Source organism: Eulemur rufifrons, chromosome 19 (genome assembly GCF_041146395.1).
Source record: "Eulemur rufifrons isolate Redbay chromosome 19, OSU_ERuf_1, whole genome shotgun sequence".
NCBI lineage: Eukaryota > Metazoa > Chordata > Mammalia > Primates > Lemuridae > Eulemur > Eulemur rufifrons.
In genome coordinates this window covers 41,955,986-41,976,337 of record NC_091001.1, presented here as the reverse complement: position 1 = coordinate 41,976,337, position 20,352 = coordinate 41,955,986, and the positions used below count along the sequence as shown (strand labels likewise).

Sequence of the window (20,352 nt, the reverse complement as noted above, 5' to 3'; positions counted from 1 at the left end):
TCAGAGCAGCGGAGGGCACTGCTCACTGTCTTTCTTCTTAGAAACACCAAGGCATTCCCTGCAGGCTTAACATCTCTGAGTCACTCCGACTTCCCAGTCCTTCCCAAGTTTTGGCCACTGTCTCAGCTTCTCTTGTTACGGCATTAGGGTCACAACAGAAGGACCACCCCCTAGTGAATTCTCCCCTTGTCCTAAAAACCTGCACTTTTCTCAAGCACCAGGTGCCAGAGAAAATTAAACCAAGTCCTGAAACACACAGAGAATATCAACATCTATTTGAATAAAACTGAACCAAATGCTTTTGATCTTACACTGAAATCTACTGCCTCAAAATGTTTAATCTGAAGTGTTCTGCTAACAGGAGAAATAATGGTTTGGGAGAATAACAGCCAACATGATTTTCCAGTTAAAACTACTCATGTCTAAGCTTTTGGAGCAAGGCTAGATGGATGGGGTTCTTGTTTAGAACATCTGTGCCATGGAATTCAGTATCGACATTCTCTAAGAGAATGTAATTATTAATAATAAATCAATTTCACTGGGGAAAAAATTGTCCCAGAATTTTTTCAATATAGGTAGACTTGATCAACTTGTGTAGTACCAACAGCTAGAAAAATAATATTCATGAAGATGGAAAATACAATAAAAGCAGCAAGACCCTAGGGTACATAAAATCATATTATAATATATCATGAAGTTGTAATGCTTCTGCTGGCTAATTGCCCCCAGCTATACATATTCCAATGGAGATTAGCTTGTTCAAAGGAACAAATTGAAACTATTTTTTTAAATACAGAGGAATTATATAGCTGAGACACAATTCTTTTTATTTTTAAAATTTTTTTGCAGAGATGGGGTCTTACTATGTTGCCCAGGCTAGTCTCAAACTCCTGGACTCAAGTGATCCTCCTGCCTCATCCTTCCAAAGTGCTGGGAGTACAGGCATGAGCCACACCAGGCCTGGCTGAACAATTCTGAGATTTCAAATATGTGTTTTCCTTCCTCCTGGCTTCTCCATATTCTGGATTCATGGGTCATACTTGCTAATGCACTGACAACCAGTTTTCAATAGACATATGCAGGTTACATTAATTAGATGCTAAAGAATGATAACTTCTTAGCAAATTTTATATATTAATTTGTTGTACCAAATAGATGAAAAGACCAAAAAAAAAAAAAAAACCAAACCCCACATTACCTTCTGCCTTCCAAAAATGAATACCAATATTTTTATCAGAAAAAAAAAAAAAAACCTCAAAAAACTCAAATTCTAATATCAACCCAGTTGAGATTTGAAATGAGGTATATATGAAGTGAAACCCCATTCACTGCATTTAACTCAGCGTTGGAGAATGTTCTGTAAATGTGAGTAGAAACAACATTTACACAAATAACAGAGGCATGTTTGAAACCTTTTATTAAACAGGCAATGCATTGTGCAATGGTTAAGGACACAGATGCCTAGTGGAAAAGTTTAAAAATCAGTTAAACAACTTTTAAATTGCTGGAAACAGTCTATGAATTGACGAACCCTGCTATGTTCCCTCCTCTCCTTCTCAGAGTGGCTATCTTCAGGGAAACAGATTGTTGTATAGCTGCTCTTGGAAACGGCATCCCTGTTTTACCACGAATGTCATGCCTAGCAGTAAACATGAAAGGAGAAGACAGAATCCACGGGCAAGACAGCGGCCGGAGACAGGGGCTGATCTCAAGTGCAAGTGCAGACGCTCTTCTGCAACGGCTGCTCTTCTGCTCTCGCAGGGAGGGCATCCTATCTATGCCTCCAATTTCATTTCTCGTTTCTTCCTTGTCTGAGGCCTCTTTAGCGAGGGAATTCTAAAAGACTCACATTCATACCTTTGGGCACAGGAACTCGTTCTTGGATTTTTTTTCAATGTTGTTCTTGTTTCTGGGCCCCTCTGGCCCAGGGTTATGGCTGTGTGTTTATCCTTTCTGTTTTGCCTGGTTCCTTCCTCTTCCCGGAGCTCATCATAACTAGATGATAAAAATCAATCTTCAGTTTCACAGTTTGTTTGCCATGATTTACTGGCAGTTTTTAACTAAGTGGCCCTTCAAGGTAGTGGACATGCTTTATCAGCACACTGCCAACCTATTTTATAATTTGGGGCATGTCACTCCAAGCTTGAGATTTCTTTCTGGCAAGTTCCATCCAGGAGGGCTGATCTGCACTGGCATAACTGGCTCTCTTCAACTGATGCAATTCCTTCTCCGTCATCCCTGCAGACTGAGCTGCTGGAAAGGAGACAGAGCAAACAGAAACATGAGAAATGAGTTTGGATTTTCACTTAAGCCTCTTGCATTTCTTGAAATATACGTTGCGGTCTTAACTGTGTTCTCGAACATAAAATTAATATGTAAACATGTAAAAAAGACTTCGGGAAAGAATATGTAATGTATGTGATAAAGGAGCTTAAGCGTAGGCTCAAACAGTTCTGGAAATGCAGTGAGGAGAGACTTTTGGAATAACACTGCAGGGACTCTGGAGCTGGGCTGCACAACAGTGTCACTATACTTAAAACTACTGAACTGTACACTTACAAATGGTTAAGATGGTCCATTTCTGTTATATACCTTTTATCACAATTAAAAATTTATAAAATTTAAAAAATACTGATACATGCAACAATAGCGATGAACCTGAAAAACACTACGCTCAGTGAAAGAGGCCAGATGTAAAAGGGCACATATTTTATGATTCCATTTATAAGAAATGTCCAAAAAAGGCAAATCTATAGAGACAGAATGTAGATTAATGGTTGCCTAGAGGTAGGGGTGGGAGTGGGGGATGATTGTTAATGGACTTGAGGTTTCTTTTTGGTGTGAAGGAAATGTTCTAAAATTAGATTGTCACGATGGTTGTCCAACTCTGTAAATACCTACTCATTGTACTCATTGTAAATACACAGCTGTCCCTCGGTATGGGTGGGAGGTTGGTTCCAGGACCTCCCTCACCTGCATATACCAAAGTCCAAGTATACTCAAGTTCCACGGTTGGTCCTGCAGAACCTGCATATACAAAAGGTCAGCCCTTTGTATACTCAGGTTTCACATCCTTGAAAATACAATATTTTCAATCTGAATTTTGACAGAAAAATTATAATATTTTAATATGTAAATATATTTTAATATTTATAAAAATATCATAAGTGGACCTGCACAATTCAAACCCATGTTCATGGGTCAACCATACACTTAATGAACTGTACATTTAAAATGAGTGGGTTTTAGGACATGTAAATTGTATTATATCTTAATAAAAGCTGCGTAAAACCTTAGTGCGGCAAGTAATTCAGAAAAACAGAGCAAAAACCCAAAACCCAAAACTGTAGGAACAACTGGAAAATGATTTCCAGGTGTTTGGCACTGTCTGCAGACTGCATACCCAGGTTCTGGTGGGACAGCGAGATTCCTCTCTGCAGCCCCTCCTGCAGGCTGAGCTCCACCCCCCGCCTCCGTTCCAGTGGGGGCTTTGCAGGGGTGATCAGGAAAGACTTGCTGCGGACAAAGTCCATGTGCTTCACGGGGTCCTGCTGGGACACAAGAAAGATACTGTCCAGTCACCTGTGATTCAGATGGGGGCAAACACAACCCAAGTGAACGAGCCACAGCGCTTCTCCCCCAGGACAAACTGCCGCTGACACCTTCTTGGGAGAGCTCTGGAGTGTCAACTCACTGACACCTGGCGCAGAGTGCTGGAGCTCAGGCTAGCACACAGCCTTATCCTGGACCCACACGTGCTTTGCGGCTTCTTCCCCGTCCCCACACCTGGCCTCAGTCCTAGAGGCTGGACAGCAGGGATTTCATTGGAAAATCAAAATGAATTGTGTTTGGAAATAAGTTTTGTGATGTTTATGACAGTTGGTACGATCACTGATACCCCAAACTGGTTAACATTTCTTGTATAAATCCCCCAAGCCTGCAAGAGCGTCTTCAAGTCCAGGTACAGCTGAAGTTTTGGTTAAATTGAAGGCTGCAGGCTCAGGCCCCCTCCCGCCATGGCAGAAGCACACTTCTGGATTTACTGCGGTGCTACTGGGGGAATACAAAAGCCGTGAGTCTCAGGCCTGCTTCTACGCATAGTAGTTTGGGTTGGCAAAAGCTGTTTTCAGTCCAGAGTGCAAAATGGAACCCCAGATTGCAGCCCTGCAGCCCCAGGTGGGGAATAAGGAGCCCCAGCAGGCAGCCGGCCAGGCAGCAAGAGCAGGGCTTGCTCCTCACCTAACGACAAGCACAGATGGAGCTGTTGACATCCTCACCGTGTGTCTAACCCAGAAGTTATTTTAACCTCCTTCCATTTTGCTAGTTGCCGATGTGCGTTGCCTAGGAGGCAGGGAGCAGAGAGCTGTCTCCACTGCCTGAGTGACTCACATGCTTTCTCTGCGTCCCTAATAGCCCAGCACAGGGGAAGGGCGGGCAGACTGCTCCACCAGGGAGGTTGTAACTTGGCATCATTGATTTTGCTTCACTGGCCTCAACCACACATCAGCAGTCATCACAGGTGACAGGTTCCATGATGCGCATGCAGGATGTGTGGTCCTCACTGGGGTCCCAGCCCCAGCCCTGCACCCACAGAAACAGAAAGTGTTTGCTCTAAGCACCTGGGCTCTCTCAGGCGGCTTGGCTTGCTTTCCGAGTTCAGGCTTAGGGGTCCGCGCCCCAGACTTGTCCTCCTGGTTGGGGGGCTGGTCCGAGGCCCCTCGCCGCTTCTGCCGAGCAACGGTGATCCAGGGCGGGGCGGGCTGCCCGTTAGCTCCAGGCCCTGTTGCCGCCGGAGGCAGACCCTTTTCTGTGGGTAAAGGAACACGGTTATGCAAGACAGCCCTATTTCCACTTCAGGTACACCCTTTGCTTCTGCACACAGAGAATACTGCGTGGCTTTGGCTCTGGGTGGAGGTGGCGGTGGGGGGGAAGTAGGTCTGGAAGCCCCTCTGGTGCGACCGTTAACTTTTCTTTAGGGAACTTTGTTTTCTTTTTCAAGATGCATCAAAGAGGTTATGCTCCTCTAGTCAGAGCCACAAAAAATTAAATGCAACTGCTTCTATAAGGTCAATGTGCATTTTAAAGCCAATTTCCTCTTAGGGAACTCTTTCTGGAGAGAGATATAAATAAGTACATAAATAGATAAGATTTCTTTAATATAATCCTATCATTTTGGACCAGTACTTACTACCTGATTTCCAGATTTGCTTGAATGTTGTAGACACACTATGGTTGTCTTGTCTTTTAAAAACTGTATACATAACCTTCCCTTTGTGGACAGAGTGACAGACAACAAACACTAGCCACAGTTGTTTTCCTCAGTGTTCTAGAGACAAGAGAAATAGTGTCTTTAAACCATACATGTGTTGAATTTTCTTCCACATTAACAGTGGTTATCCTTGGGTGACACACCTGTGGGCCATCCCCCTCCCCTACTTTTCAACGCTTCTGTGTTTTCATAGTTTCTGTGATGAGAATTTATGACTTTGCTCAGCAGAAAACGGAACACTATGGATTAAATAAGTGGCTTCTTACAGCTACATCAAAAGGATAGAATCCAAGGGTCCCCCATAAGTGGGTCTCCGAATGTTTGCCTGCGCCCAGACAAAACCAAGGCAGAAGTTTCTCTCCCCCGCACACCTGACGCCTTTTCTCATTTCCCTTCCACACGGTGCACCTGAGTCAGCCGGTGAGGCCAGGGTACGGCATATGCAGCATTCCTGGGGGCCACAGTGAGAGGAGGCTCTAGAGAGATGCTGGGGACCCCAAAGGTGGGCAAAGATGGGGCCCCATGGACCATGCCCAAGGCTGACATCTCAGGGGACCCGAGGCAAATCATATTCTCCCTTCCAGTCTGTTCATGGGAACTGCAATGTCGTAAACAATGCAACTAGGTTGAGCTTGGCAAGAGGAATTTTTCCTTTCCTTATATGAGAGTGTGCTGGCAGAATTCCCTTCCAAGCACAGAACGGCCACCTGCTACACTGCCTATCTGTGGGGGAGCAATGTTTCCAGCTGTGCCGTGTGTGCACGCGAGTGTCTGTGTTCATACGCAGACCCAGAGGGAGCGAGTGCCCTAGCTGTGCCAGGCTGTGCCTGCGTGGGATAAGGCAGCTACAATGGCAGGGTCATCAAGCCCTGGGCCAAGCATATGGCCAAGGTCTTTCGCCAGTCATTTCTCTCCTTTTTGGTTCCTACCTCTTTCCCCTGAGTGCTGGTTTTTCCCTATAATTGGTGCTCTCTTCTTTCCCACCTTCCTCCTGGTCAGGAATGAAAATGAGCCAGAGGCCCTGATACCCTCCAGACCCTTCCACAGGGACCACCCAGGGCCAGCCTCACGGATGGGGGTGCAGGAGTGGGGAATGGGGGTCTAGACACCAGGAAAGACGGAGAAAAACCACTCCAGCTCTCTAATGTGGTCCATAGAGGCCTGAGATTCCACCTGGAGCCTCTCAGCAGGCAAGCTGAACACCATAACGACAAGGCCATGCCACAGACAGGTTGCATCTTTGTCCCAGGTGAGTGCAGTCAGAGCAGCTGGGTGACAAGCCATTCTGTTCTGTGGCAGGAGGCCTCGGTGGCCTCTCTGATCTACACCCCCACCTCCCACACTTGGCACCCACACTGGGGACAGGCGCTCTGGGGTCTGTGCCATACTCCACCTGGGGAGGGCGGGAGAAGGGAATGAAGACACAAGCAACGTGCAGGCTGAGGCAGGCTCCAGAGGCCACAGACCTTACCACGTGACAGCTCCAAAGTCTGAACATTCAGGTTCAAAATGTCATTAATCCCAGGATAATGCAGATGTGGCATCAGCTCAGATAAAATCAGTTGAAAACACTCCTTTGTTTACCTCGTCCTGCCTCAACACACAGACAACCTTAATCTCTCGGGGATTTGGCTAAAGGCTCTGACATCTCAATTTGTCCTCCCCAAATAACAACGGGTTTAAGCTGTCAAGTGTGCCTGGATTTGCAACAAACAGCCCATGAGCATGTGGCACAGAGCAGAGACCAGCACTGCAGTGTCGCACCTGCGTGACCCCCTCTGCTGAGAGTGTGGAAGACCCTGGTAGGAAAGGCAGCAAGTTCGGCATGACACTTCCGGAAGGCACACGCTGTGGTGCAGGAAGCTGCAACAGCTGCAAAGCTCATCCTAATTTAATTTCATACGAAAACAGCTTTTGATCAGAGAAGATAATTTTTTTTTGTTATTTAAGAATAGGATTCCTTCAAAGGAGCAGTTGGTAGGTTTGTTCTTCTCCAGATTCCTTCCTTTTCCGTAACATGCTTCCCTAGTGCAAGGACTTATTTTGAAAAGTATATTGTTCAAGCACTCATTTCCAAGAGATCCCATTCTCGGGCTGGGTTCAGTGGGCTGTGGTAATGAGGACTGCTTCCTCCCTGGGGCCTGCAGAGCCAACTCTAGGGCCTCAGGCTGGCAACATGCTCTTGGGAAAATTCCAGAAATTCTCTGAGACTCCATTTCGGTGTAAAATGAGGAAAATAGCAGTATCCACACCTCCTAGTGTGGTTGTGAAGATTCAGAGATAATCCTCTGGCTACACCTCTCAGTGTGACTACAAAGATTCTATGAGATAACCACTATGGACACCTCCCAGTGTGGTTCTGAAGACCTGTTGAGCTAAGCCACCATCTACACCTCCCGGTGTGGTTGTGAGGAGTCCATGAGCCAATCCAGGGAAAGCACTTAGCACAGTGCCTGGCACCTGTGTGTGCTCAAGAGCGTTAGCTGCTGCCACAGCTGCTGCTGTTGTTATTTTGTTGTTGCTGGTGCTGTTGATATTGTTCCTGCTTGACCAGGGATGTAGACTTTGGTCAAATCTTACCCTGGACCTGATGGAGACCATGAGCCATTCTGCCATGAAAATGAGCCGTCGTCCGTGGTTGCGGCAAGAAAACCAGAGCAGGCGCTGGGCTGTAACCCAGCCTCCGGCTGGGCCAGGCAGCCAGGCTGACTCCTGGATCCCTCAGGACACTGTCCAGAAGGGTTCCCGCAGACCACACCTTAATGCCGTGTGTGCCTGTCTGCCTTTGTAAGCCCCGAAGGGCAGGCGCCTGGTCTTGGTCATCTCTGCACCTGCTGTACCCAGCACGGGCTGGGCAGCGAGAGAGACCCAGCGGGGTCTTAATGAGGCTGCCCTGCCCTTGCTGCACTCCAGGCCTGCTGCGTCTTGGAGGAGTCTGGCCCGAGTCGCACTAGTGTGCCCTGGAGCCCTGCTCGTTAGACGGCACTCTGCTCCTCTGTATGCGTGGCACGTGTTACCGACAGCCCGGCTGGCTCCCACGAGGAACTCACTGCCCAACACGGTAGCCCAGTTTTCGTCTGTATTCCCTGGAGCCACACCCGTATGTCACTTTAAAAATACCCTCCCACACAGAACTCCCTGGGAAAGAGAACGACAAAGTTTCCAGACCCAGGTTTGGCATTATGTCTATTTGCATTCAGAAAGACCTAAAATGAATCATTGGGAAAATCCTCAACTTTAAACCATTTCTAGAGATGTTCAACCACCCCTACATGGGACAGATGCTCTCATCTCTTCATTCTGACTTACTGATTGGTGATGGTTATTTCTTCTTCCCTTTCCTTTTTTTTTTTTTTGTTTTGGTGCCCATTAAAATGCAGCCTTAAAGTATAGTTTCTTTCATTCAGAAAGACTTCTGTAATGACCAGCTCAGGGGGCCAGGGTGGGACTCTAATGGGGGACCATGCGGGACACAGCTGTGAGTCTGGAGGCTGGATGAGAGGCCACGGGCCACACAGTGCAAAGTCCCGGGTTCCTTGCCCTTTGCCTGGGAAATGAAGCAGACGCTCTGCCTAGGGTAACACGGCAGGTCGGCAGGATTCCCAGGCCTCTTATTTGGTATCTGCTGTCCTTTGTGAAGCAGCAACTTTTAAAACCTTTTTCCTTTCATGAAATTCCTTTCTTGTTTATAAAAGTACAAATGCAAATTGTACAGATTTAGAAAGTAGATAAAATTATAAAGAAGGAGAAGAAAGTTTCCTGTAAATCAACAACCCAAGGGAGCTGTGCTAACACCGTAGCAGACTCCGTCCCATTTTTCTCTGCTATGCTGTCATCTTATAAATACACATCAACAGCTCTCATTCCCAGGTCTTCAGACATCCTCTGTGGAAGGAGAGGCCTGAGTTTGCTCTCCAAGACTTCTAATTTAAGTGCGTACATCATCACTATTCCTTGTAACCAGTGGAAGCCAGAACGGTTGACTGTGCCTCGGTGCTCCAATAAATAGAGCGACAGTCCTGTTCCTGCCTGCCCTCCAGGTCCTCTGCTGCAGCCCTGGCTCACGTGGTGGGAATGGGGTACACAGACAGACACTAAGAGGACGTCTGGGCCAGAGGTGGGCCCCGGGGACACACGGGGTCTCACTCACGCTGCAGGGATTTTTATGTCAGGTTTCCTACATGAAGAGGAAGCATTATTTTGTTTTGGTTTTTTTGAAAGCATTTATTGATCTATTGTCAGTCTTGACTTACACAGTCTGCTCCTAGTGAGTACGTACATGCTGGCAAAGCTACAGTGGCTCTGTCTGCCTGTAAGCCAGGCCATGAGATCTTACCATAGAATTTGGGCTTAAAACACCCACTCTAGGCTTTACCACAAAACTGTGCTGAGCATTTTGAGAGTGAGCGAGAGCTTTTCACAGGCCAAGCTCCCATTGTTAATGACACAAGATGGGACTATGTTCCAGATCCACTTCCAGATTAAACTTATCGTCACTCCTTTCTCCCTCATTCAACAAATACAGTCAATCCTCACTGTTCGCCGATTCCGTATATGAGAATTTGCCTATTTGCTAAAATGTGTTTATAACCCCCAAATCACTGCTCGTGGTGTTTTCATGGTCATTTGTAGACACGCGCAAGGCAGGCAAAAATTTGAGTTGCCTGATGTATTATACATGTTCCCAGCTGAGGTCAAACAGGGCAACGTTCTGTCTTCTTGTTTCAGCTCTTACACTGTGTACAAGTATCCTTTTTGCCGTCTACTTAGTGCCACATTTTGGGGCTTTTTCTTGGTGATTTTGCTGTTTCAAATGGCCCCTAAGTGTAGTGCTGAAGTGCTGTCTAGTGTTCCTAAGCTCAAGGAGGCTGGGTTTGCCTTATGGAGATAATGTGTCCCTCAGATATGCTTCATTCATCGTGACCTATAGTGCTGTTGGTCATGTTCAATGTCAACGAATCAACAATACATATTAAATAAGGTGTCTTTAAACAGACGCACACACAAAACAAGGTTATATGTTGATCTATTGATGTTGTGACCAGAGGCTCAAAGGAACCTAACCTTGTGTTTCCCCCAGCAGCTGTGGCTCGGTACTTGCTAAGTCAGTGTTTGTAGCAACTTTCCAGAACTCAGCTTCCTCAGACAATGAGAGTGGACTGTACCTGGTGAGTGCCCACCAGGTACCTGGCCCCATGGGAGATGCTGAGTCTACAACCAAAGGATTTTTCGACTCCCTCTCTCTCCAGTGCATGCACACAGGCTCTCCTGCAAGAGCCATCAGGACTACAGGATCCTTCGACAGCCAACACATCATCCACAGTGGGGAGTTCAAGAGCCCACTGAAAGGGGGCACGGAGGGAACGCTGGGGTGCTGGTCTCAGTCTGTCTCTCAGTCTGGTGTGCTGAGTGTACGCAGATTCACTGAGCTGCACACAAATGATCTGTGCACGTCTCTGCATGTACATTATTCTGCAATAAAAAGTAAACACACCCAACCACCAAAAAACCCTCTAAGGTAGGACTCACCAAGCGCTTGACAGTAACCAGGAAGAAGAGTCTAGCTCCCTATCCACACAGAGAAATGAGGCAAGTGTGCACCACCATGGAGTTGTTTCCACTGCGATTAGGCAAGGTACCCAAGGACGCCTGGAGCATGCCTTTGCCCTCACCAGCAGACCCTCCTCATTCTGGTGACTTCTCCTGTGTGTGTCGAATGCACCCTGGAGTCCCGACCCCCCCACTGCTGCCCCCCCACCCCGCCCCTTCCCTCCCTCCTGCTGCCTCCACTTCCTCTCCTCAGTGGGACTCTACAGCTCAGCCAGGGCAGGGGATGGCCTCTCTACACACAGACTCACTTTACAGCCTCGTAGTGAGATAGAGATCTCAGGAGGGACAACTGCTGTGTCTGGGAGCCTCTTTCCCAGCCACCAGCATGGGGCTGCCAGGACCCAACTGTCCCCACTCCCTCCCCAGCTCCAAGTCAGGAGGCGCCACTGGGGCCCCTCTGCCAGCTCCCTGCTTCCCCAGGCCAGGCTGTCTACGGTTTGAATTTCCCAGTGGGTACTCAGAAACCTGCCTTTCCCTGACCCACATATCTCGTCTTGCACAATCTCCAAATCTACATGGCAGGGGAAAAAGCCACTATAGCTTTAAATGGCCCTGGCCGCACATGTATATCACAGGAGGTAAGGGCCATCGAGGGTGAGGGAGGGCCTTCTTCCTCATGTCATGGACAGTCTCTACGAGCATCCCACACTCACTCATCCACAGAGCACACACTCAGTTAAACAATGGCAAGAATTAGCAGCACATCGCAGTTTTATAACTAATCCAGTCCAGGTGAAAGGGCCGATGGGGTCAGAAAGCTTCCCAATGGCAGTGTGTACAAGGGCCTCAGCGTATTCATCATGGGGGCGGGAGGGGGGTAGTCAGTCCTTGTCCCAGGGCAGGGGTTTGCTCGGGCTTCCCAGATTGGGGCCTGGGATCTGCTTTGCTTATTCTTATATCCCCAGCTATCCCTGTTTTAGGGCTCTATTGCGCATAGGTAGCATTTGGGAGAAGGCATTCATACAGAAAAATCATGTGTGGATCACAGCTGGATTTGGATATATGGAGCAAGGCCAGGAATCTGGTCACCCATGTGCAGCCACGTTTATTGGTGGTGCCCCAAGGGGCAGATGCTTTGCCTGGCTCTTTTCCTGATTTCTGGTGCAGCACTTGGCATATCAAGGCTGGCAGACATCCCAGGGTGGCCCCAACATCTCACAGTGGAGACCCCTGGGGAGCCAGGGCTGAGCTCATGGGCACAGAGCTGTTGGTGGAGGAGCTGCGTTGAAAGCACATTTGCTCAACGGCCACTGTCTGTGCAATTAAAACCAGCAGCACAATTCACAATTGCAAAGATGTGGAAACAACCCAAGTGCCCATCAATACATGAGTGGATTAATAAAATGTGGTATATGTGTACCATGGAGTACTACTCAGCCACAAAAAACAATGGTGATCTGGCACCTCTTGTATTATCCTGGGTAGAGCTGGAGCCCATGCTATTACAGGAAATATCACAAGAATAGAAAAACAACCATCTCAAGTGGCCAACAGGGAATTAGTAATCTATTTCAGGGATGGCTCTTGTAGCTAAGGATTATTCAGCCTTGATTTTTAGAGCAGTATCATATTCATAATGACCCTCACAACCCTCCTCGTAATGTAAGGACATTTTTAATCCCCATTTTAAGCACAGGACCACAGAGTCTCCTGGAGTAAAGTGACCTGTCCAGGGTCACTCAGCCAGTAAGTAACAAAGCTGGGATTTGAACACAGACCTTTTCATCTCTTATCTTCACTCACTACATCACATGCCGTCTCATATTAAGGGGTACGACCCCACAACCTTCCGACACAACCACTCCCTCCCCATTATAACTTACTGAGAGGCAAATGACAGAGTTACTCGACCCAGGCACTGCTGACATGTTGGGCTGGACGAGTCTCTGTCATGGAGGCTGCCCTGTGCGTTGTAGGATGTTCAGCATCTCCAGGTGTCAGATGCCTGCAGTATCTCCCTCCCCTCACCCTCCCCACACTTACGACAAACATGTCTCCAGACACTACCAGTGTCTTCTGGGGGACAAAAGTGCCTCTAGGTGACAACCACCGCAGTAGAGCAAAAAAATGAGGAGCAGTGGCTACAGAGTTAGCCTCAGTGGCCTCAAACTCTCCTCCAGCTGACTACTCTGTGCCTTTAGGCAACGCTTTGATCTAAGTTTCAGCTTCCCTGTTTATTAAATAGGACTACTGTTGGAAATTAGTATGTAAAGAATTTAACATGATACTGGGCACTTAGGAAGTGTCTAATACACAACAATTAGCTGTTGTTGAAATTGTCCATTTACCGCATGGGTAAATCCCCTGCAGTCACTGACTTCAGGAAGCTGACGCAGGGAGGGAGACAGACATACAGACAGAAAGGGAAAGTATTATAGGACCTTGACACCCAAGACATTTTTGGGAAGAGTGAAGCCTTTACAGGGTCTCAGAAAGATGCCATTTGCTAATGACGGCCCTGAAACGGTGCATTACTACATCAGTGCTGTCTGGTAGAACTTTCTGTGATGATGGAAATGTTCTCTGTGCTGTCAACTAGTCATATGTGGCTCTTGAGCCCTTGAAATGTGGCTCGTGTGGCTGAGGAACTGAATTTTTAGTTTAATTTCAATGCATTTATCTGTGTTGGGGACCCAGTGCGGAACTGGATCCTCACTACTCACAGTGCGGTCTGTGGACCAGCAGTGCGGTCATCATCTCAATCAGATCCACAGCTGCACTACAGCAGGGCTTCCCAATGCGGGCCACACATCAGAACCACGTGGGGGCCTTTAACACTGTCATTGCCTGGGACTCGCCTGGGCCACTCCACCAGAATCTGTGGGGGTAGACTCCCAGGTGACCCCAATGTGCAGCCAGCACTGCCAACTGCTGATCTCAATGCTTCTCTGAGCTTCTGCCCAAGGGAACCTTGAAGAGAGGGTGTCCCCTTTCTGGCTAATACAAAATGCCCAGCTGACCAGATGGTCTAGTTCCTGAGAACGGGGCTGACTCCCTGGACCCCCCTTCTGGGCCTGGTGGGCCCTCCTTTAACCAGCAGAGCCCCTGGCCCCCAAGCCACCCATCCCCAGGCCTGCCCACGCTGTGTGCCCACACGGTCCCTGCCCCAGGCCTCACCTCCTGCCATGTCCTCTGGCTTTCAGGAACCTGTGTCCTCTGCCCTGCTCAGACGGGCCTGGAGTACTTGCCCCTTCGTCATGAAGACACTGCCTCCCCTTCTTCAAACCTACTTCTCTCCTGAGCCCTGGGGTGGGCACACAGGAGGCTTCAGCCCCTTGAACAGGGTTAATGGTTGCCCTGGAGAAAACACTGAAGCCGTCCCTCTGAAGTGACACCAGTGCAGCTGGCAGAACATGGGTGGCACTGCTCATCTGCCCCAGGAGGTGTGCTGCACACACAGGCTCTGGACAGAGAAAAGCATTGCTCAGTCCTGGCCTCCCACAGTCCCCCTACCCCAGATGGAGACTGGAGGACTCCCAGTACCTTCCTTGTCTTTCTCAGCAGTCACCATGGTCACTTTGGTTACGATTAGTTTTAATTCAGTAATTTGTAGCCTCTGAGCTGGGTCAGGTTAGGTCCATCTGAATGCAGGATGCCTGGGCTGGGTTGGGGACTCCTTTCCCAAAGACTAAGGGTCCAGGAAGGAGGAGAAGTGGGGAGGATCATCAGGGCTCTCCTTCGACTGGCACCTGCCACTGTCTTAGTGGCTTTTCCCATCTGGGCCTGGCAGACACCTGAAACTGATGCTAGGGGATTCCTGTCCACCACTGGGCTTCTCTGCTGTGACTCTGCTCCATGGTGTCCCCTTGTCCTTTAGGCTGCCCCATCAGGCAGGGCTCTGGGAGCACAGGTGGATCATTGGGCAGCCCTGTCTGCCCTGTGGCCACAGGTAACCTGAGTCTAGCACCATCCTCCATGTCTCTCAACTGCAGGGCACACATGTCCAGCTTCCGAAATAGTCCCATGGGAGTCTCCTGGTAGACTCTGGGTGAGGGAAGTTCCCCTGGTCCCATCCCTGCTGAGCTGGGGGCTCCCAGAACTGCAGCTGTGCTCTCCAAATCTCCTTTATTCCTGCCCCCTCAGTGTACGTCCCCAGGTGGGGTGGTGAGAGGACGGTGACTCTCGGCAGATTCTGCACACACGCGCGCTCTGGTGTCTCACATCTACGCATCGGTGCCTCATTCAAAACCGGGACAAGGAGAACCCCATTCTCACATAGCGTGCTGTGCAGCTGAGATGAGGATATTTTGGTATATGCTTAGGAGAGTATGACTGTACTCTATGAACTGTGGCATATTTTGCAGTTAAAATGCTTTCACTGCCCTGTGTACCATTATTACTAATATAACCTCATTTTACACAGGAAAAAATTATGACTCAGAGGTTAACAAACTCAACTTGCTCACAATCCCACAGACCCTGACAGTGCTCTTCAGAGTAAAACCTCCAATCCATGCTCTTCCATCTCACTCCCCAGCCCCCCGCCTGGCTTGCTTTCTTCTCTTGTCCCTGTCCTGGTCATGCAAACACTGGCTGGCCCAAGGACCCCCCCCACTGCGGGCCAGGAGCTCTTGGGCACAGGTACAGGTGCTCAGTGGAGGAAGAAAAACCCTGGACGTGCTCAGCAGCTCAGGATCTATTAATAGTTCAGGGCTGAGGTGAAGTGAGCTCAACGCAGGCAGAGGTGTGTGCAGAGTGCCAGGAAGCCAGCAGCAGGGGTGGGGCTGGAGGAGACATCAGAGGGAGTGGAGGGGTGGCTGACGAACTTAGAGAGGCAGAAATGTCAATTTTGGCCAGAATCTAAAAAGCCTTAAATGCCTTACCTAGGAGTTTGAGCTTTATTTTCTATATGATGGGAAGGCATGGAGAGTTTTTAGAGGAAAGCTGCACGGTTACACCCACGACTTGGGAAGAGAGGGTGAGAAGAGAGTTGGAGGGAGGAGGTGCTGTAGGCGTCAGGGTAACGAGGAGGCTGCTGTGGGGACAGGCAGGATGAGGTCACCACACGTTAGGGTGACCACAACTTGCTGAACAACATGTTCAACGCTACTGACATTTTCCACCCATAAGACTGCAGGGGGAAAAAAAAAGAGACTGAAGACACCTAGTACTGCTGAGGAGGTGGAGAAACAGTCTCTATCCTGCTGAAAGAAGTGTAAACCGGATAACCTTTACGGAGACTAATTTGAAATTCTCTATTCAATTAAAACTGCACATGCCCTGAGAGCCAGGAAATCCACTTTAATGACTGCATCCTAGAGAAACAACAGTGAGAATACATAGGGGCAAAATAGACAAGCATGGTTACTGCAGCATGGTTAGCAAGAGGAAAAAATCTCAAAACAAGCAGAATGCCCCTCAGGATGGGAACGTTAAATAAAATATGGTACACACACTGTGTAGCCCTTTAAAAAAGGGCAACTCATCTGATTAAAAAAGATGCCCAAGCTTTATCATGGAGTGAAATATCAAATTGCAAGCCAAGATGCATAGCATTTTTATGATTAAAAGGCAGGATTCGTGTGCCTGTGTTGTATGTCCATAGTGACATGGTTATGACTACAGTATGCACGAGAAAGGCTTGGGATGAACCTGTTAGTGGTAAGATGGTATCGCATCAGGGTTTTAATTTGTGTTTCCCTAATGGCTAGTGATGTTTTCATGTGCTTACTGGCCATCTGTATACCCTCTTTGGTGAACTGTCTGTTCATGTCTTTTGCCCATTTTCTAATTGGTTTGTTTTACCATTGATTTTTGAGAATAAATTCTATATAAATATGGCCCTTTATTGGATATGCAGTTTGCATATATTTTCTTGCAGTTTGTCTTTTCACCCTCTTAACAAGGTCTTTTGCAAAGCAAATGTTTTTACTTTTAATACAGTCCAATATATCAAATTTTCCTTTTATAGATCATGCTTTGATATCAAGTCTAAGACCTCTTTGCCTAGCCCAATGTAACAAATATTTTCTGCTGTTTTTTTCTAAAAGTTTTATAGTTTCCATTTTACATTTAAGTCTGTGACCCTTTGAGTTAATTTTTGAATATGATACGAGACTTAAGTCAATGCTTGTACTTTTGTTCCTATGCTCCAGAACCATTCAGCTGTGATGTACAATTTGATAATATTTTTGTTAAGGACTTTGCATCTAAATTAATGATGGATATTGGTCTATAATTTCCTGTGTTGTTTTTAATTCTGGCATTTTAGTCATGCTGTCCTCATAAAATGAGCTGGGAAGTGTTCCTTCTTCTATTTTTGCATGAGACTGTGTATCATTGGTGTTTTTTCTTTCTGATATGTTTGGTAGAAAATACCAGTGAAACCATGTGGGCCTGGAGTTTTCTTTTCTGGAAGGTTGTAAACTATAGATTTTATTTCTTTAGCAGATAAAGGATTTTTCAGGCTATCAACTTCTTCTTTGTAAGTTTGATGGCTTTTGTATTTCAAGGAATTGGCCTTTTTCTCCTCATTTGTCAAATTTATGTGCATAGAATTGTTCATAGTGTTCCCTTATCATTTTAATGTCTGTGGGGTCAGTAGTGGTACTCCCCAATGTTGGTAATTTGTGTTTTTTGGTCAGTCTGGCTAGAGATTTACCATTTTATTGGGTGTTTTAAAAAACTATCTTTTGGTTTCATTATTTTTTTCTATTATTTTTATATTTTCATTTTCATTTATGTTTACTTTTAACTTTATTATTTCATTCCTTCTTGCTTTGTTTAGTTTGCTCTTCTTTTTCTGGTTTCTTAAAGTGGAATCTTGAATTGTTGCTTTGAGGCCTTTTTTCTTTCTAATATGATTAGATTCTATAAATTTCCCTAAGTACCACTTCATTTGCATTCCTGAAATTTTAATATGTTGTATTTTCATTTTAATTCAGTGTTCTAATTTCCCTTGAGACTTCCTCTTTGACCCATGTATTATTTAGTGGTGTAGTGTTTAATTTCAAGTATTTGATGATTTTTCAATTATCTTTCCAGATATCTTTCAGATATGTTATCGAATTATTGTTTAATTCGTTAAGGGTAGAGAACAAGCTTTGGATAATTTCAATTCTTTTAAATTTAATAAGGGCCGTTTAGTGACTTAGAATATGGTCTATCTTCATGAATGTTCTGTGTGCACTTGAAAAGAACATGTATTTTGCTGTGGTTGGTGGAGTGTTCTATAAATATCAATTGGGTCAAGCTGGTGGATGATGCTGTTCAAGACATCTATATCCTTCTTGATTTTCTGTCTGCTACTTTTCTTGACTACTAAGGGAGGAGTATCAAAGTTTCTATGTGTTACTATGGATTCGCCTATTTTCCCTTTCAGTTCTATCAGTTTTTGCTTCATGTATTTTGAAGCTCTGTTGTTAGGAGCATGCACATTTAGGATTGTTATGCATTCTTGGCAAATTGACCATAATTAGTAAACCAATATTACTAAAATTATCATCACATAATTTTCCATTTTTTCCTTATAATGGTCCCTTTCTTGAAGTCTTCTTTGTGTGGTATTAATATAGGCAATCCAGCTTTTCTAGTTCTAAAATTCTATTTTTTTTTAACAGAGAATTCCTATCTTCCCATTCATTTCAAGAGTGCTCACTCTTACTTTTTGGAACGTGGTATAATAGCAGCTTTAAAATCTTTTTCTAAAACAATTTTAACATTTGGATCCTCTCAGGGTTGGTGTTCATTGATTGCCTTTTTCCTTGAGAAATTTTTAGGTTTCCCTGGTTCTTTGTATATAGGATAATTTTGGTTCATATCCTAGAAGTTTTGAATATTATGCTGAGACCTATTAAAATTCTCAAAGGTTTCGCTGTGCTGATTCTAGTCAATTTCATGCACGAGCAGCTCAGGGATGAGCCCAGGACTTCATACACAGATTTAAAGGATCCCTGATTCAGGTTTCTCCTTTCTGTAGTTCCCACCACCAAGGTTCCCCGGCTAGGAAGCCAGCATTTAGCCTCTCTGTACTGTGGCACACTCTTGTGACTGGGACCACAGTGGGGCAGAGTGGCAAGAGAAAGGAGCCCCCAGGGCCACCAACCACCACATCTGTCACTGCTGTCTGGGCTGATGAGGGAGTACAGCTTTATCATTGGGTTTCTCCAGGGATAGTACCTGGAGAGTCAAAAGGGCTCTGACCCATAGGTGCCGCTGTTGGGGGAGGCAGGTGCCTGTTTGCTGGCGCTCACTTGGAGTGGGGCTGAAAGGGTTAAAGGAGCTCTGCCCTGCAGAGGGGACTGCTACCACCTTCAGTAGGGTGAGGGGTGGGCCACTTCATTATTGGCCCTAATCTTGAGTAGGGCTGAGAGTCAAGAGTTCTGTCCCACAAGGGACATTATTGTCAGTGCCATCAGGGCAAGCAATTCCAGCTTGTTGCTGGCATTTGCCTGGCATAGGAATGAAAGAATCAAAAGAACTCTGTCCTGCAGGGATGCTGCCACCAAGAGGGGTTTGCTGCTTTGTTGCTGGAATTCACCTGGAGTAGGACCAGGACTGTCAAACAGGCCCGGTCCTACAGGGGCTGGTGGTGGGGGGCGGGGCAGTCGGAGCAGGGCTGGGAGAGTCACAGGAGCTCTGGCCTGCAGGGATTGTTGGTACCACCAAAAGCAGGGTAAGGAGGTGCTACTTCACTGCTCACACGTGCTGCCCAGTCATCGCTAGGGTCCCGCTCTACCTGCCCAGTGCACCAGCTCTTATCCACCTTTCAGAGTCCTCTGATGTTTACTTGACGCATGCTGCACAGGGTCTTAAGTTGTATTAATATCAGTGGAAGAGACAGGGTGGTGTGTGTTTACTCCAGCTTGGTCAGAACTGCAAGTCCCTGTTTATGCAATTTTTAAGCAGTGTGATTATAAGGTGATTTTCCTATCATTTTTAGGCCTTTCAGAATTGTTCACATAAAATATTTTTAATGATTATGAAGTTTCTGGCTTGAGTAGCTGGATAGGCAGGGTACTGAGAAGGAAAGAGAATGGGGTGGGGGAGGCATTGGTGAATGGAATTACGTATGAATGTTGAGGTGTCAAGTCAGGGCTGCTCACAGATGGTCAGGTGGCTGGTGCTGCGGCCGAGGGAGTCAGGGAAGCGAGAACCTGAGGACACAGGTGGAATCTGTGACACACCTTGTGTGAGGGGAGCTGAGGAGAGGTCACTGCACTGGAGGCTCACAGGGATAAGACGGCACACGCAGTTGAAGAGCACAGGAAAGGCAGGGAAACAGAGGCCACATGGTTGATGACACTCAGGAAGGGACTGTGAAAGGAAGGATAAGGCTAAAAAGAAACGCAGATGTGAACAAAGTTGGTTTTCTTTAAAAATTCAAGATATACCCAAAAGAATTGAAATCAGGGTCTAAGAAATATTAGCACTCCATATTCACTGTGGCATATTCAACAATAGCCAAGACGTGGAAACAACCTAAATGGCCTTAGATGGATGAATGGATGAGGAAAATGTGGTATATACATAAA

At 46.7% G+C, this 20,352-nt stretch overlaps 1 protein-coding gene across 1 annotated transcript in view; it reads right to left on the bottom strand.

Annotated features, from left to right (window-relative positions):
- Positions 1 to 1,978: 1,978 nt before the first annotated feature.
- The window catches only part of CRACDL (CRACD like), a 100,368-nt gene continuing 81,994 nt past the window's right edge, over positions 1,979 to 20,352 (bottom strand). The window contains exons 9-11 of the mRNA XM_069494709.1: positions 4,620 to 4,807; positions 3,404 to 3,548; positions 1,979 to 2,250 (exon numbers count right to left, since the gene is read on the bottom strand). Coding sequence (XP_069350810.1) covers positions 2,111 to 2,250; positions 3,404 to 3,548; positions 4,620 to 4,807 — 473 coding nt within the window. The 3' untranslated portion in view covers positions 1,979 to 2,110. The remainder of the gene's footprint in view (positions 2,251 to 3,403; positions 3,549 to 4,619; positions 4,808 to 20,352) is intronic.